The sequence below is a fragment of the Schistocerca nitens genome, chromosome 6, assembly GCF_023898315.1.
Source record: "Schistocerca nitens isolate TAMUIC-IGC-003100 chromosome 6, iqSchNite1.1, whole genome shotgun sequence".
Lineage (NCBI taxonomy): Eukaryota > Metazoa > Arthropoda > Insecta > Orthoptera > Acrididae > Schistocerca > Schistocerca nitens.
This window is the reverse complement of record NC_064619.1, coordinates 340,224,039-340,240,378: the sequence shown is the minus strand read 5'-3', so window position 1 is coordinate 340,240,378 and position 16,340 is coordinate 340,224,039. Positions and strand designations below refer to the sequence as shown.

General features: G+C 36.8%; 1 protein-coding gene across 2 annotated transcripts in view; it reads left to right on the top strand.

The window, feature by feature from the left end:
* Positions 1–16,340, top strand: part of LOC126262394 (heparin sulfate O-sulfotransferase) — a 95,882-nt gene that overhangs the window by 54,007 nt on the left and 25,535 nt on the right. Inside the window, exons 5-7 of one of the 2 annotated variants that reach the window (XM_049959005.1) lie at positions 7,410–7,507; positions 7,711–7,868; positions 8,969–9,096. In XM_049959005.1, the coding sequence (XP_049814962.1) occupies positions 7,410–7,507; positions 7,711–7,868; positions 8,969–9,030 (318 nt within the window). In that variant the 3' untranslated portion in view covers positions 9,031–9,096. Of the gene's footprint in view, positions 1–7,409; positions 7,508–7,710; positions 7,869–8,968; positions 9,097–16,340 lie in introns of those variants that run through there. The other variant, XM_049959004.1, reaches the window with a different exon arrangement.

The window sequence follows — 16,340 nt, the reverse complement described above, 5'->3', positions numbered from 1 at the left end:
AGTGATTGCAGACCGAGCGCCGCCACACGGCAGGTCTAGAGAGACTTCCTAGCACTCGCCCCAGTTGTACAGCCGACTTTGCTAGCGATGGTTCACTGACAAATTACGCTCTCATTAGCCGAGACGATAGTTAGCATAGCCTTCAGCTACGTCATTTGCTACGACCTAGCAAGGCGCCATTATCATTTGCTATTTATCTTGTGATGCATGTACCGTCAGATCGATGTTCACCAATTATGGATTAAAGTTAAGTATTCCAGAAGCTACGTACTTTATTTGCTAGTCTTCATTACATGTCCTGTTCCAGACCTCACGCCATCCTGCGTGAGCTTAAACGCGTGCCTTTCGGCTTCCTCTCATTGTGGGTTGGCGCTCTGGCCAATCCACAACATAGAACTTATTCATATGAGCTATACACTTTTTTATTCCAAAGTGTCCATATCCTGTATGAATATACCACACAGTTTTGTCTTCCATTAACTTCGGATTGCAAATGTGCCAACATTGTGATGTTATACTGTCTCTCCAAAACAAATTATGCCCTATAATTTTCCTCTTTCCTGCTTGATTAGGAGCTATGGAATTCCTTATACACATAGCAAACATTTCTGTAAAATAGCGATCATGATGGATGTTTTCTGTTATTCTTTAGCCCACCTCTTGTACCCTGGTGTACGGATATTCTATTGTCATAAAATTAATTGCAAAAATTATTCTGGGTCCCTACGTACATTTTAACTCTCCCGTTCCTACTGGTAACCTAGACAAAGCGTCCAGTACAATATTCTCAGAACCTTTTACATACTGTATCCTAATGTCATATTCCTGTAGGAACAACATCCATCGCAATAATCTACTATGTAACAACCGACTACTCATTAAAAGAGATAGATCTTGATGATCTGTATAGACATGGATTTCTGACCCCCATACAAGTGTTTGGAATTTTTGGATACTCCATACTATTGCCAATAGTTCTTTTTCAGTAGCTGTGTAGTTTAATTCATGTTTGTGAATATAATAGAGGGAAACATTCCACGTGGGAAAAAATATATAAAAAAACAAAGATGCTGTAACTTACCAAACGAGAAAGCGCTGGTTTATAGACACAATAAAAAACACACAAACACACACACAAATTTCAAGCTTTCGCAACCGAAGGTTGTTTCATCAGGAAAGAGGGAAAGACAAAAAGGATGTGGGTTTTAAGGGAGAGGGTAAGGAGTCATCTCCTTACCCTCCCTCTTAAAACCCACATCCTTTCATCTTTCCCTCTCCTTCCCTCTTTCCTGAGGAAGCAACCTTGGGTTGTGAAAGCTTGAAATTTGTGTGTGTGTTTCTGTGTTTTTTATTGTGTCTATCAACAAGCGCTTTCTCGTTTGGTAAGTTACAGCGTCTTTGTTTTTTATATATATTAATTCATGTTTATTAAGACTACAACTAGCAAAAGCTATGGAGCTATGATTTACATTATCTAGACCCAACTCTCCTTGAAAAAGTTCTGCTGCAGTACCCTAATCATATGCATCAGTTTAAATTATAAACGGCTCACCCATACTCGGATGATGTAATATGGGTGATTCTACCAGTGCTCTTTTTACATTTTCAAATGCATCATTTGCCTCCTGATCCCAAACCCACAGTATTCCCTTTCTTAATAAACATAAAATTCTTGGATCATTCAGTTCTTGATCCCGTATATACTGTCTATAGTATCCGGCCATTCCTATAGATCCCTTCAACTGTCTTACGTTTCTAGTGGGTGGACAATCTTTAATAGCTTTTATGCGCTCAGGATTGGGTCTAATCCCCTGCACCCCTACCGTATGCCCTAGAAACTTAAGCTCTTGTCACGCAAAGTGTGATTTAGACAATTTCACTGTAATACCTTTTTCTTTAAATTTTTTAAGGGTCTTACTCAAGGTTAGACAATGTTCTTTCCAGTTAGCAGAGATTATGAGGATATCATCTACATATATTATTAAATCCTTCAATAAATCTCTTCCTAATGCCTCATACAGAGCATGTATAAATACGGATACTGAGATATTTAGTCCGAACGGTAACACATTGAAATGAGACGATTTACAATCAAACAGAAACGCTGTATACTTCTTTGATTCAGGTTGTAGCCTAATTTGCCAATATCCCACCATCAGGTCCATTGTGCTAAAAAACCTTGCTTTTTCAAATTTGGATAACAATTCATCAATGTTAATTGGTCTGTCTTGTTCTGTCTCTATATGCTTATTCAATATAAGCGCATCTAGCACTAATCGCGCACCTCCTGTATCCTCTTTTAGCACTACTAAAGGGTTATTCATGACGCTAGAACTACATTCTATTATATTGTTGTCAATCATTTTGTCAATTTCCTCCTTAACTGCTTCTTTCAAAGTTACCGGTATTGGATATGGCTTACAGAAAGATGAAGTGTCATCTTTGATTTTAAACTTACATATGTAATCGCTGATATTACCGGGATGATCATAAAATACTACTTCATATTCCATTAGAATTTTATATAAATCTAGTTTTTGTTCTCTGGTTAATATTAGAGATTCATTTACTTTGTTTTGTATGTCAGCTCGATGTGATACATGATTTACATTATCGATATCTGGTGACAATCGTGCTGTAGCAGTTAATCGTAAACATTGACATTCAGTTATTTGTCTTGCAATGTAATTATCGGTTACAAACAGTATCCAACATTTACTGTCATCTTTACCAAAGCAAGAAGATCTTCCTCAAAATTCAATATGACGTTAAATTCTAATAACCAGTCGAGGCCAAAAAAAACGTCACTATTAATATTTTCTACTATTACAAGGGGTTTGACGAAATCTGATATTTCCGATGTGGCAGTTCACTTGGGTTTCATGTTTCACAACTTTACTTTTCGTTCTGGTTATACCAACTATGTAAAACTCCAGTTACTGGTAACAGCGGTAAGTAATGTTTTATCTGTAATGTGTTAAAGAATGCACTAGAAATGAGTGACATCTCACTCCCTGAGTCTATAAATATGTTAACTTCAGAAGTCTCCATGGTTCCTGCTACTATTGGTTGCGGATAGCTGATAGTCAAGCTTGGTTCTTCCAGTAACAACCATTCTTTTGTAGGTATTTTGTGCATGAAATTAACATAGTTATTACGAACCACGCCTCCTAGTGTATCTCTACTACCTGGGCCCTGCCCTTGGATCCAGATCGCACTGCGTTTTCCTCATTATTAATAATCACTGGTTGGTTACCAAATTGGGTACTACATTACTACTTTGTGCTCTATTATTACTTGGCACAAATTCCTGTGAAGTTACTGGACCTAAATTCGAAGGTGGATGCTTCTTCTGATAATTATCATTGCCATTATTTCTGTTGCACTGGTGTACTCTAGCTAAGTTGGCCTCATGTATTTTAAAATTATTTCTACTATTCCTTTTGTAATTCTGATTTTCACTGTGGTGTACGCTCTCATTGCTGTCCTTATTTAAGGCATCAAGTGCATCCATAAAGGACAACAATTCTTCTACTGTTTTCCAGCCGCTACACAAGATGTCTTTTCTTGGATAGATAGGTAAGCATCTGATTAAAATTCAAACTAACCCGTCTTCTTCCATTGGTGTATCTAAGTACTTCACCCGCCTTAAATGCCAATTGAAATACTTTCTCATTGTTCCCCACAAATTATTGTAATACTTCGGTTCCCACAAATCTGATATGAGTTTTTCCTGCACACTAGCAGACCAGTATTTTTCCTTAAATTTCTTCTGGAAGTCTCCCCAAGAAGAAAAGTTCTCAATATTTTGTACCCCAATCTCCGGCTTCCCCTAAAAGGTACCCATCAGCAAATTCAATCTTTTTTGAATCTTCCCAGTTCTTCGGCAAGGCTTGATTAAATCTTTTCATAAAATCAGTGGGATGTACGTCCCCATCCGGCTTAAACTTAGGGAATTGCCTAGGTAACACTGAATTGGCTCCCCATTGTAAATCCGTCATTACCTCAGTAGTCAATACCATGTTAGGAGAAGTCATCCTCTTATCTACCTTGTCCTGAATAAGTTTAAATTCTTTCCATAATTCATCCATACCTTTCTTGATATCACTGAGTTCAGAAGATAAGACAGGAGATACGATCTCCAAGATTACTCTCGCGGCAACTTTTCAGTCAATTATTTCCTCTACCTGTTCCTCTGGACTACTTATATTTATTAAGCCTGAGGTTGCTAGTTTCTAAGAAAGTTTCTTTCCACGTTATCTACTCGGGAGTTAATGCCTGCAATTTGCGATTGGACTATTGGTATTAACTTATCCTGCTTTTCAACACACTCTCTCAAATTGTGCAATCTTTGCTTTACAGCATCAAATGTAACATTACATACATTTTGAAATGATTCTAACTTCTCACTAAGTTCAGATTCTACATCATTACATTTATCTTCAATATCAGATTCTAACTTCTTTGTCAAATCCTGAAATTGCTCATTCTGTCTTTGATTAAAGTCAGTCAACAGTTGATTTACGTGACTACTTAAAGAACTAGTTAGTTCACCTTTCAAATCTATTTTAAAATTTTCTACTTTAGTAGTTAAAGTCAAATTCAGTTTTCAAATTTCTCATGCTTTCACATAAATTGCTGGTTTGCAAACTTCCCACTTCTCTCCCATAGGCTGACTTACTCGGTATGCACAGCTGATCTTCTTCTCCGGATAGCCGGCCACGTCGATCTCCAAAAGCTTATTCTCTGAAGAACAATGCTGGTTAAGGGAATTTATCAGACTCTCTCTCTCTATTCTTGAAATAATTTGGTACTCGAAGAATACTTTTAGTTCAGTCATGGTATATTTCAACTACCACAAAAAACAAATTCACCGCTTCTCATATAAATATTCGAACTTGTGCGAGTCAACCAAGTCGTCAAACATTAGACTCTATTAGCATACATTAACAGCAGGGCTGGTTTAATAACCACCAGAAAAGATGAACATGTCTTTCTTCTAGCAAGTCCAGCACATGAAGTACTTAAAAGTGTAATCTCATTTCTTCATTTGTTCTTAACAATCATCACAGTCCCTAAACCAGCAAAGAATACCACAGGCTCTTCTCTACACATACACTGAAACTCTACAGTTCATAGAGCAGGTACTTGTCAGCCGCCGTTCAGCTGCCACATCCATATTTTGCTCGTGACTGTTTTTGGACCTGCGCACACAAACATGCAATGCGCAGTAGGTCAGATTTGTCTCACACTTCCATTTAAAATATCATCGGTTTGAGATGGAGGAAGGACAAGTGGTTCTAGAATTTTCGTGGAAATTCTTGAAGCACTGCAGTAGATATACAGCAGACATTACTATGCAGACTGCACGCAGTTCCATTTTTACGTTTTATTTTGAAAAAAAACATTCAACCTGACACCAGCTGATAGTGTGTTAATGTTACATCATGAAACATGTATAGTGTGTGCAATGATGGAGTGAAAAGTGAATGAACAATGTAGTACTAGCCTTAAATAACTGGTGTGTAATACAGTATTGTACTCTGGGATTAATCAAATGAGGTAGCACTGTTTTAAACAGACTGGCCTTTTATTTGGGAGGTTATAGGCTCCAGTCTTCATCCAGCCCTTATGATTTAGGTTTTCCGTTGTTTCTCTGAATTACTTTGGGCAAATACCTGTATGGTTCCTTCTATAAGACCACAGCCAACCACCTCTCCTGTTCTTCTCAAACTAGACCTGTAAGTATATAAATGCCTGTACATATGAATTATGTTGTTCTTGTCATTCTTACATTGTAATGCCAGACATGTCTAAAGTGATCTATGAATGAATCAAAAAACAACAGCAACTACTACCACTACTACAAAAACACTATGTGGAACTATGATGTTATCAATCAGCTTCAAAGTGAAGTTTCACAGACACTTGTTTATCCTGCCTCTCATTGTCTTAGAAAACTTTTTGAATAAATTCTATCAAACCATTCTGAACAAGTCACTAACACCTTCGTGACTGTATTTTAAGTATGATTGTTTTTGTAGTTTCACTAGAGTAAAAATCCACAAGAAAGAACTCAGTGCAGAAGTTATTGTTCATGCAAAGCTGAAAAATAGAAGACTAGAGGAGTGGACAGCAAACACTTGTATTTGATTCATTTCAGAGGAGACATGGCATTTTTCTAATCTTTGTTGGAATATACACTGCAATGGACATTTGTGATGAATTAGATCTGGGTGCCACTCTGAGACACAAGCTCAAATTGCTGCCTATTGTGGACAGTGCTCTATAATACTTCCAGGATCAAACACACCACTAGGCTCTGTTCTAAGTCTAGCAGGCCACCTCCACTTGCCGACCAGAAACAAGTCCTCTGGGTGCATATAGCATTTGGTTTCTGTTACAGTCACAAATGTATCACATTGCTACTCTCCTGCTGGCATAATGAAATTTTATAAATGATTGCAAGTAATGAACCCATTTTGAATTTGTGTACTGCAGAATCATGGTAACAGTTAATAAAGTGGATCCAGTGAGTCTCCCTGTCCACTGATGGAGCTGTTTTACACTTAGGATACATTGAAGACCTAGAGTGATTTTGGGCTTACTGTACTGCGAAATGACCATACTGCAAGTGTTTCTTAAGGTACATGGTTTCTCCTGATTTATATGAGTAACTATGTCTTCCAACACTTCTGTGCCTATATTGAGAGGCTGCTCTTTTATCATTTTTAAATGTGTCCTCAACATATGCTTTCACCATCTACTTTGTGAAACAATATCAGATCTTGAGGATACTGGGGCAGACAATATATGATTATTTGATGAAGTTCCTTATATACTCCAGCTCCATTAAACTGTTCCAGCTTCCAAAGTGTTGTTCAAGTTATTTGAGGTTTGTATCCACCATAGAAACAACATCAAATTACACAGGCCGTTATTTTCCAGCTACAGAGGCAGCGAAAGGAAGCAACATTCCACTGAGTATCAATTTACATGAAAAGTCAAGGATGTGATCTAGGAGACAGACAGCTAAAGTGGTTTGTGTGCCACTCGGAGACTCAAAGTCATATCGCTGCCTATTGTGGTCAGTGGAATGTTTCTCTACATTCAGTTCATTTAAATATACACAAAACAGATGCAAGGCAACAGCACAGCTTTTAATAGTAATTCCATTACACACTCTATTAAAATGTGGTGTCTGTCTGTTTGTTTCTGAAGGAATTCTTCAAGAATCTCACTCTTATATGGGTAAAGAGTCAATTGTAAAATAATTAAAAACAGAAAAGCTAAAGCTGTGATATTCTTTGTACTACACTGAGCAATATTCTCATAAGTGAAAACTGCATTGCGTTACCTTGTGATAAAAAGGTTATCATTGTTTTAATATTCATTAAATTTCATTTCAGACATTTGATGAATGTGTGCAGTTAAACCAGCCGGATTGTGATCCTGATAATATGTGGCTCCAGATTCCATTCTTCTGTGGGCATGCAGCACCGTGTTGGTCAGTTTTCAACAATCACTAACAGTTCTGTTCTATATTATAGTCAATAACTCCAATTTTTTTATTTTATTTTATTTTTTTGAGATAGGGCACTATTGATGTTCCAACCAATTCCAGTAATCCCTCTTTCTGGATCCCTTTTCAAATTACTTAAGCCTCAACTTATCAAATATTGTATTTTTTGAGGGAAATTGTATTTGTAGGATTCCAGGAAATGAGTGGGCCCTTGAAGAAGCAAAAAGAAATCTTATCAATCACTATTTCTTAGTTGGAGTCACTGAAGAACTGGCAGATTTTGTGAAGATATTGGAGGCGGCACTTCCGAACTTTTTCCGTGGTGCAGGTTCTCATTTTGAAACCAGTAAGCTATTTTTATTTGTCTTTTAAACTTACATTATGTAATTCAACTGTTTTATCTTTCTTGCTTGGTGTAAAATTAATTACAGTTAACTTTATCCAGAATAATTGTAATGGATAAATGTATGAGGAAATGGAAAAAGATAGTAACTGTAAGCAGATACATATACAGGGTGTAAACAATAATTGTTACAATGTACCACAGTGGTGTAGAGGAATTCAGAATGAACAATTTTATAGTGGGCTATTAAGCTGGAAAACCACCTCAAACTGATGCATGAAAACATCCTAAGCTACAGCGCATATGCATCACCTGAGGTTTTTAATATTCTCTCGCTATTTTCACACAGATTGTTTGTCTTAGAGAAACACACGACTATTATCATTTTTAGGAAACTTAATGTAGTTCAGTTTTGTACTGGGATGTGTTTTCAGTAGAGGCTGCAGTTTTACTTATAAAAGTCCCTTCAAATGCACCTCCACCCTCACATTCAACTTCCACCTGGTCAGAATTTTTAGTACATTTTTCATGACACCCCTTCCTACCACTGCACAAAAATTTAAGACTGCAGGAACTATCTCTGATTATGACCTTTTTTGATATTTTCTGACTGGGCTATTATTATGCACACATATTAGTCTTACACTTACGAATTGCAAAACTGATGTTTGTTTGAATTTTACCTCCCAGTTTCATGAATTGTGAAAGCATAAAATTAAAAATTAAATATTTGTTTTGTAAATAAGAACCTCCTTTTCTTGCTGTGCTGTGTTCGATTTCTTCCAAATGACTTCCACCTTTTTGCTTTAAGGCATCTTCAGTGGGATCTAGAATGATACAGTTTTGTTTTGATATGTGTTATTTGTTGATTATAAAACAGTTCACATCTCATTTTTTATGTGAGTAAGTGGTTACTGAGAGTCCTTTGCATTTTTTACTAGCATCTGCGTTTCCTCTCATCTGGATGCATGCTGGAGTGCACACTACGACTCCAGCATGTGACCAGATGCCAACCAAAAATGTGAAGAACTGTAAATAATCACTTATTTACATAAAAATGTGACATCAACTGTTTTGTAATCTACAAATTTGTATCATTCTAGATCCCACTGAGGATGCCTTAAAGGGAAAAAGGCGAAACACATGTGGGAGAAATGAAACATAGTGCAGGAAGAAAAGGTGGTTTCAATTTACAAAGCAAATGTTTCTGAGCTTGCTGCAGAGGATGCCCATGCAAACAAATTTGTTAAAAGTTAAATCATTTTGTTTGTACTACAAAACTATTGTGCTTTTAAAGGTTAAGGTTTTGATCAAATTGTAAACATAATTAGTATTTGCATAACATTTACAAAGGTAATTTTACTTTTATTACTCTCCAGGAAAAGTTTAAATTAATAATATTACTGAAATAGTCAACTAAGCCAGTGATATGATAGCATAGACAGCAGAGACCAAAAAAGGCCGAATGTGGGAAATAATTCATGTAATCACAAATTTTTGTGCAGTGATAGAAGGGAGTGCCATGAATAAAGTGATAAAAATATTGACTGGGGTGGGTAAAAGTGAGTGTAGAATTAATATACATAAAATTTCCTGCTAAAAAGGTCTTATTTGTATTTTCTCTAGGACAAACAGTCTACGTGAAGAGAGCAAGAGAATATTGCAAATGTCGCACACTGCATGTGTTGTAGCTTAGGCAGTTTTTGTTTCCTCACTCGACACACCACATGTGTGCTATATCAAAATGATCGTCTTTACTTGCTCCACACCTCTGTGGTTAATTATAAACAGCTACTGTTTGCACCCTGTATAGTATGTCATGTGTTAACAGATGTTATTGGACATATGAAGTTGAAATTGTTAATTTGGATCTTTTAACTGTGCGAAAAGAAAAAACATTAGTTGTAAAGTTTCATATTCTGATGGTCAGTCACTACACATTGTTTTCTTAGTCATTGTTTGCTACACTTCCATGGTCATGCAGCCAGTACCATTGTTTTCCCCCTGGAGATCATTCCATTTTTAAATAGAAAACATTTTGAGGACATTCCAGAATAGTTCATAATGAGAGGGACCCGCTGTTAGTGTCAGTAGCATTGAGGAACAGCTAAAATTAAACAAGGCTACAAGGCCAATGGAATCCCTATCAGATTATGTATAAAATCTGCAGCTGAGTTTGCTCCCATTTTTACCAAATTTACCGTAAATCCCTTGAAACAACAAACTGTGCCCAGTACTTGGAAGAAAGCAGAGATCATATCCATCTACAAGAAGGCTAGCATGTACATCTACATATATCGTCGTCAACTGTGAAGTTCATGGCAGAGGAAAAGTTACTTCCCATGGTACCACTTATTAGGTCTTCTTTCCATATCATTTGCTTATGGAGGATGGGTAGAATGATTACTTAAATGACTCTTCTGTGCAGTTTTTAATTGATTCAACTGTGGGTTCTTGGTGAAACATTGTATATTAGAACAGCTAAACATATAAAACTTTGCCTGTGAGTTCAAGTACTAAATACTGTTCATTTTAACATTCAGCTGTCTATAATTTAAATGTTAAGTGGCCTACTTATATTTACGACTACCGGATGGCACTCTTGGTGTCATGTTCACCTTCTCGCACTTGTTAACACGGGCACCTCAGTTCATTACTACCTGTGGCTTTACAGATATGAGCAGCCCATAGTGGCTCACCTTCATGCATTCTGTTTTTAAAAAATTTGTCTTTAAAGCCCTTTTGACCTGTTATTTATTTTATATGTGGCATGTAAGTACTGTCTCTGTCTTGTATTGTTAGTCAGTACTTACATTTTTACATAAAAATTTTCTTTTCCCATAAATTTGTAATTATGTTACAGCCCACTTTAAACATTTAAATTCTGATGAAGGCACTCTTAGAAGTGTTGAAACCTGGTTAATAAGACAAAAAATTGTGACCAAGGGCTCATTTGTTTCAACTCTAAACAAAATACTTTTTTCTTGTGAAAGTTAATTATTTTTGTATGACCTAGGTTTTGGGTTGTTAGCCCATTTTCCAGTACTCAAGTGATTATTGGAAGCCGAGCACAGATAAACACCTATCAACTTCTTAATCTATCAGTTCTTGATTTAAATCATAAAAGTTAGCTCTGTTGACTATTTCGATACAGTTCCATTTGTGTTGTACCACATTACAACATTCATTAGGGTAGCATTTACTCTGATTGTAAATGAACATACACTGGAGCAGAGATATGTGCACAAGAATGGGTATTTGTGTGATTACCTATTTATGAATGAAGGCACAATGTTCCCAAAAATATTATTAGTTACACTTCTATGTAGAAGCTATAACTTTATATAAAAGGTGTGAATCATTGAATTGAGTCTGCTGATTCAGTTCTAAATGTAGGGATATGCAAATCTGTTCTTTAATTTCAAATATTTCTAATTGAATGAGCTTGCCACCCTTTGCCTCTATATGCAAGACTTCTACATCTTTACTTATTTGTGGGTCTCGGTTAAGCAATGTTTAGCAAACGATGAATAAGGTGTGTTAAGTCTCCAGCTTATTTGGTGTCCTCTGAACTTGACTGCCCAGTCTCCTATATAGCAGGACTGACACTCTTGGTTGGTGAACTTATAATCCCTGCTCTTCGTGATGACAGGTTGTTTATCCTGTGAATTGAAGAAACATCTGCTTAATGTTTGTGGGAAATGAAAAATACAAAGAACCCTTTGCTTTTAAAATTTAGCCTATCCTATTAGCAATTTTAACTCCAAAAGATAAATTGCATCATTTCCTTTTTGGTCTACCTATGTTGTTCACAAGGTACAGAGGGAACCTGCCTTGCTTCTTCAGTTTTTTATTGAGAATATTATCAATAATGTTGGAATTAAATAAGCAATTGGTTTTATTGTATTAAGTTCCTGGTCATAATCTTCTTGGGACATAGAGATAGCAAGGAGATGGTGGATCGTGTCACGGAATGTTGCATGTTTGTAAGCTGTTCAGTGTAGAGAGGAAGTTAGGATGAACGCAACTGACACAGATATGGCCACTGTCTCTACATGCTGGGGCCCAGCTGATATTTATTGTTACTATTTTGTATCTTTAAGTTGGTGTTTAGAAAATTAAGGGTGAAACCATTTAACTCCATATTGACCTTTTTGTTTATGTGCCACTCAATCATACTTTGCAAGAACTTCTGGATTTGACTAATGGAATTTTTCCACATACAAAAAATATCATCACATATCTTCACCAGTATACTCTCTAATCAGTCTCTCATTTGTCATTAACATTTCTACTAACAAGCGGGTTAAGGATGAACCCATTGCTAGACCATCTGCTTGCTTGTAATAGCTTACTTGAAGTCAGAAATAGTTTGGATATAAATGGCATTCTACTTTCCAACAGAAAATGCTACATATACTTTCACTGATCAAATATTAAATGCATTGAATAACCAAACATCACCCATTGGGATATTTTGTGATCACTCAAAGGCTTTTGATTGTGTGATCATGAAATTCTTGTAGATAAGCTTAAGTATTGTGGTATGAGTGGGACAGTGCACAACTGATTTAATTCATACTTAACTGGAAGAATGCAGAAGGTTGAAATTAACAGTACAGATAGTCTGCAAAAATCAGCAGAGTCCTCTAACTGGGGAGGTATCAAGAATGGTGTCCCACAGGCTTCAGTCTTGGGTCCCTTGTTGTTCTTAATATATATTAATGACTTGCCACAATATATTCATGAAGGTGCAAAGCTAGTTCTTTTTGCTGATTATACAAGTATAGTAATCACACTCAACAAGCCAGAATCATGTGAAGAAATTGTAAATAATGTTTTTCAGAAAATTATTAAGTGGTTCTCTGCAAATGGACTCTCACTAAATTTTGAGAAAACACAGTTTATACAATTCTGTACAGTAAATGGCATAACACCATTGATAAATATAGACTATGAATAGAAGTCTGTTGCTAAGGCAGAATACTTTTAAATTTCTGGATATGTGCATTGATGAGAAATTGAATTGGAAGAAACACATTGATGATCAGCTGAAACGGTTAGGTTCAACTACTTACGTTATTAGGGTTATTGCAAATTTTGGTGATAAACATATCAGTAAATTAGCCTACTATGCCCAATTTCATTCACTGCTTTCATATGGTATCTTTTATTGGGGCAATTCGTCAGTAAAAGAGAAAGTATTCATTGCACAGAAGCGTGTAATGAGAATAATTGCTGGAGCTCACCCAAGATTACTATGCAGACATTTATTTAAGGAACTCAGGATATTCACAGTACCTTCACAATACATATATTCACTTATGATATTTGTCATTAATAACCCATCCCAATTCAAAAATAACAGTGAAGTGCATAGCTACAACACTAGAAGAAAGGATGATCTTCACTATTCTAGATTAAATCTCACTTTTGCACAGAAAGGGGTGAACTATGCTGCCACAAAAATCTTTGGTCATTTGCTAAATAGTATGAAAAGTCTGACAGATAGCCAACCAACATTTAAAAGCTAGTTAAAAGAATTTTCTGATTGACAGCTCCTTCTACTCAATAGATGAATTCTTAGATATGAAGTAGTAATTGCAAAAACAAGAATAACAAAAAAAAAGGAAAAGAAAAAGAAAAAATTAATTATTTTGTGTAAAGAAAACTTATGTTAAAAATGACATGTTCCACATCATTATGAAATGTTGTATTCATGATCTATGGAACAAGGATGTAAGTATGTATTGGTTATGCTCAGCTGTTTTTCTGAATTCATGTCATTTAAACACAATATGTGGGATTCAGTATCTGTGCAGTCTTTCATAAGAATACTTGAGAACGGGCTGTGAATATCAAGAGAGACTAATTTTGCAATGTACACTGCATATGCTGTAATTTATCTAAACTTGTCGTCGCGGTCGTTTGTGAGAGTGGTACATAGAGGTTGCAGTATGTTCCTTGATTCCTCACTTAATGCTGGCTCTTGAAACTTTTTAAATAGGCTTTCATAGGATAATTGGTGTCTTTCAGTTACATTACATTCGTTCCAATTTACCAGAAAATGACCAGATAAAAGCTGCTTCGTACAGATGACTGCCGTGAGATGTTTTATCAAGTGGCACGGTTAGAGGGAGGAAGAGTCAGGAAGCAGGAGGAGCGGTTGGTGAAGAATAGCTGATGGCTTGGAGGAAGGCAGCAGACATACAGGATAGGAAAGCGAAGCATGAACACTGAAGCCAGTGACTTTCTGCTGCAGGCGTGATCCCCAAAACTACAGTCCAATTTCATTTATGTCTACCTGTTGCAGGTTCTGAGTTCGAACATAATGATCTCCTTATGCCATAAATAGTGCTCATGAAAGCCAAGGATCAAAGTGAGCAGATGGATGTAGTATTTCTAGACTTCAGGAAAGCATTTGAGTCAGTACAACACTAAAATTTGTTAATAAAATAACTATAATATGGCAAACCAAAAAACTTTTGACTGGATTAAGGATGTCTTGGAGGGGAGAACACAGCATGCTAATGTGAATGTAGAGTCATTGACAGGAGGAATCGTGCCTATCCCAGGCAAGTGTATTGAGAACTTTGCTGCACAACCTGACAGACATTATGTGTAGTAACCTACAATGTTTGCAGATTATGAAGTTACCTATAATAAAGTACTGTCTGAAAACACTGCACAACCATCCTGGCATGTCATGATAAAATTCCAAACTTGTGAAAAGATTGGCAACTTACTTTGAATGTACTTAAATGTAAAGCAGTGCACTTCACAAACCATAGAAACATGCTACACTTTTACTACATATCAGTGAGTCTCAGTTGGAATCAGAACAACTCAGACAAGTACATGGATGTAACAATTTTTATGAACAGGAAATGGATTGCAACGTTGGCTCAGTTTCAAATAGTGCAGTTCATGACATAAATCCATTGTAGAAAATAAACTAATGCTAAATCACAGTAAGACTCAGTTATTACAGTTTCTAACACACAATTCAACAAAACCTTATGGTTTAATTTCACAGAATGGGCATATGATTAGTGAAACTGAACAGTTCAAATTTCTAGGTGTTCAGATAGATAGTAAGCTGCGTGGAAAGCCCATGTTCAGGATCTTGTTCAAAGCCTTAATGTTACCGTTTTTACTATTCAAACGGTATCTGAAGTGAGTGATCATTCGACACGAAAATTAGTCTACATTGCTTATTTTCATTTGCTTATGTCATATGGTATTATATTTTGGGGTAACTCTTCCAATTCTGAAAGGATATTTTTGGCTCAGAAATGGGCGGTTCGGGCAATAAGTGGTGTAAGTTCACGAACCTCTTGTCAGCCTCTGTTCTCGAGTCTGGGTATTTTGACATTGGCCGCTCTCTCTCTCTCTCTCTCTCTCTCTCTCTCTCTCTCTCTCTCAGGGAAACATTCCACGTGGGAAAAATATATCTAAAAACAAAGATGATGTGACTTACCAAACGAAAGCGCTGGCAGGTCGACAGACACAAACAAACACAAACATACACACAGAATTCAAGCTTTCGCAACAAACTGTTGCCTCATCAGGAAAGAGGGAAGGAGAGGGAAAGACGAAAGGATGTGGGTTTTAAGGGAGAGGGTAAGGAGTCATTCCCATCCCGGGAGCGGATGATGTGACTTACCAAATGAAAGTGCTGGCAGGTCGACAGACACACAAACAAACACAAACATACACACAAAATTCAAGCTTTCGCAACAAACTGTTGCCTCATCAGGAAAGAGGGAAGGAGAGGGAAAGACGAAAGGATGTGGGTTTTAAGGGAGAGGGTAAGGAGTCATTCCAATCCTGGGAGCGGAAAGACTTACCTTAGGGGAAAAAAAGGACAGGTATACACTCGCACACACACACACACATCCATCCGCACATATATATATATATATATATATAACAGAGGGAAACATTCCACGTGGAAACAATATATCTAAAAAGAAAGATGATGAGACTTACCAAACAAAAGCGCTGGCAGGTCGATAGACACACAAACAAACACAAATATACACACAAAATTCAAGCTTTCGCAACAAACTGTTGCCTCATCAGGAAAGAGGGAAGGAGAGGGAAAGACGAAAGGATGTGGGTTTTAAGGGAGAGGGTAAGGAGTCATTCCAATCCCGGGAGCGGAAAGACTTACCTTAGGGGGAAAAAAGGACAGGTATACACTCGCACACACACACACATATCCATCCACACATACAGACACAAGCAGACATATTTAAAGACAAAGAGTTTGGGCAGAGATGTCAGTCGAGGTGGAAGAGTAGAGGCAAAGAAGTTGTTGAAAGACAGGTGAGGTATGAGTGGCGGCAACTTGAAATTAGCGGAGATTGAGGCCTGGCGGATAACGAGAAGAGAGGATATACTGAAGGGCAAGTTCCCATCTCCGGAGTTCGGATAGGTTGGTGTTGGTGGGAAGTATCCAGATAACCCGGA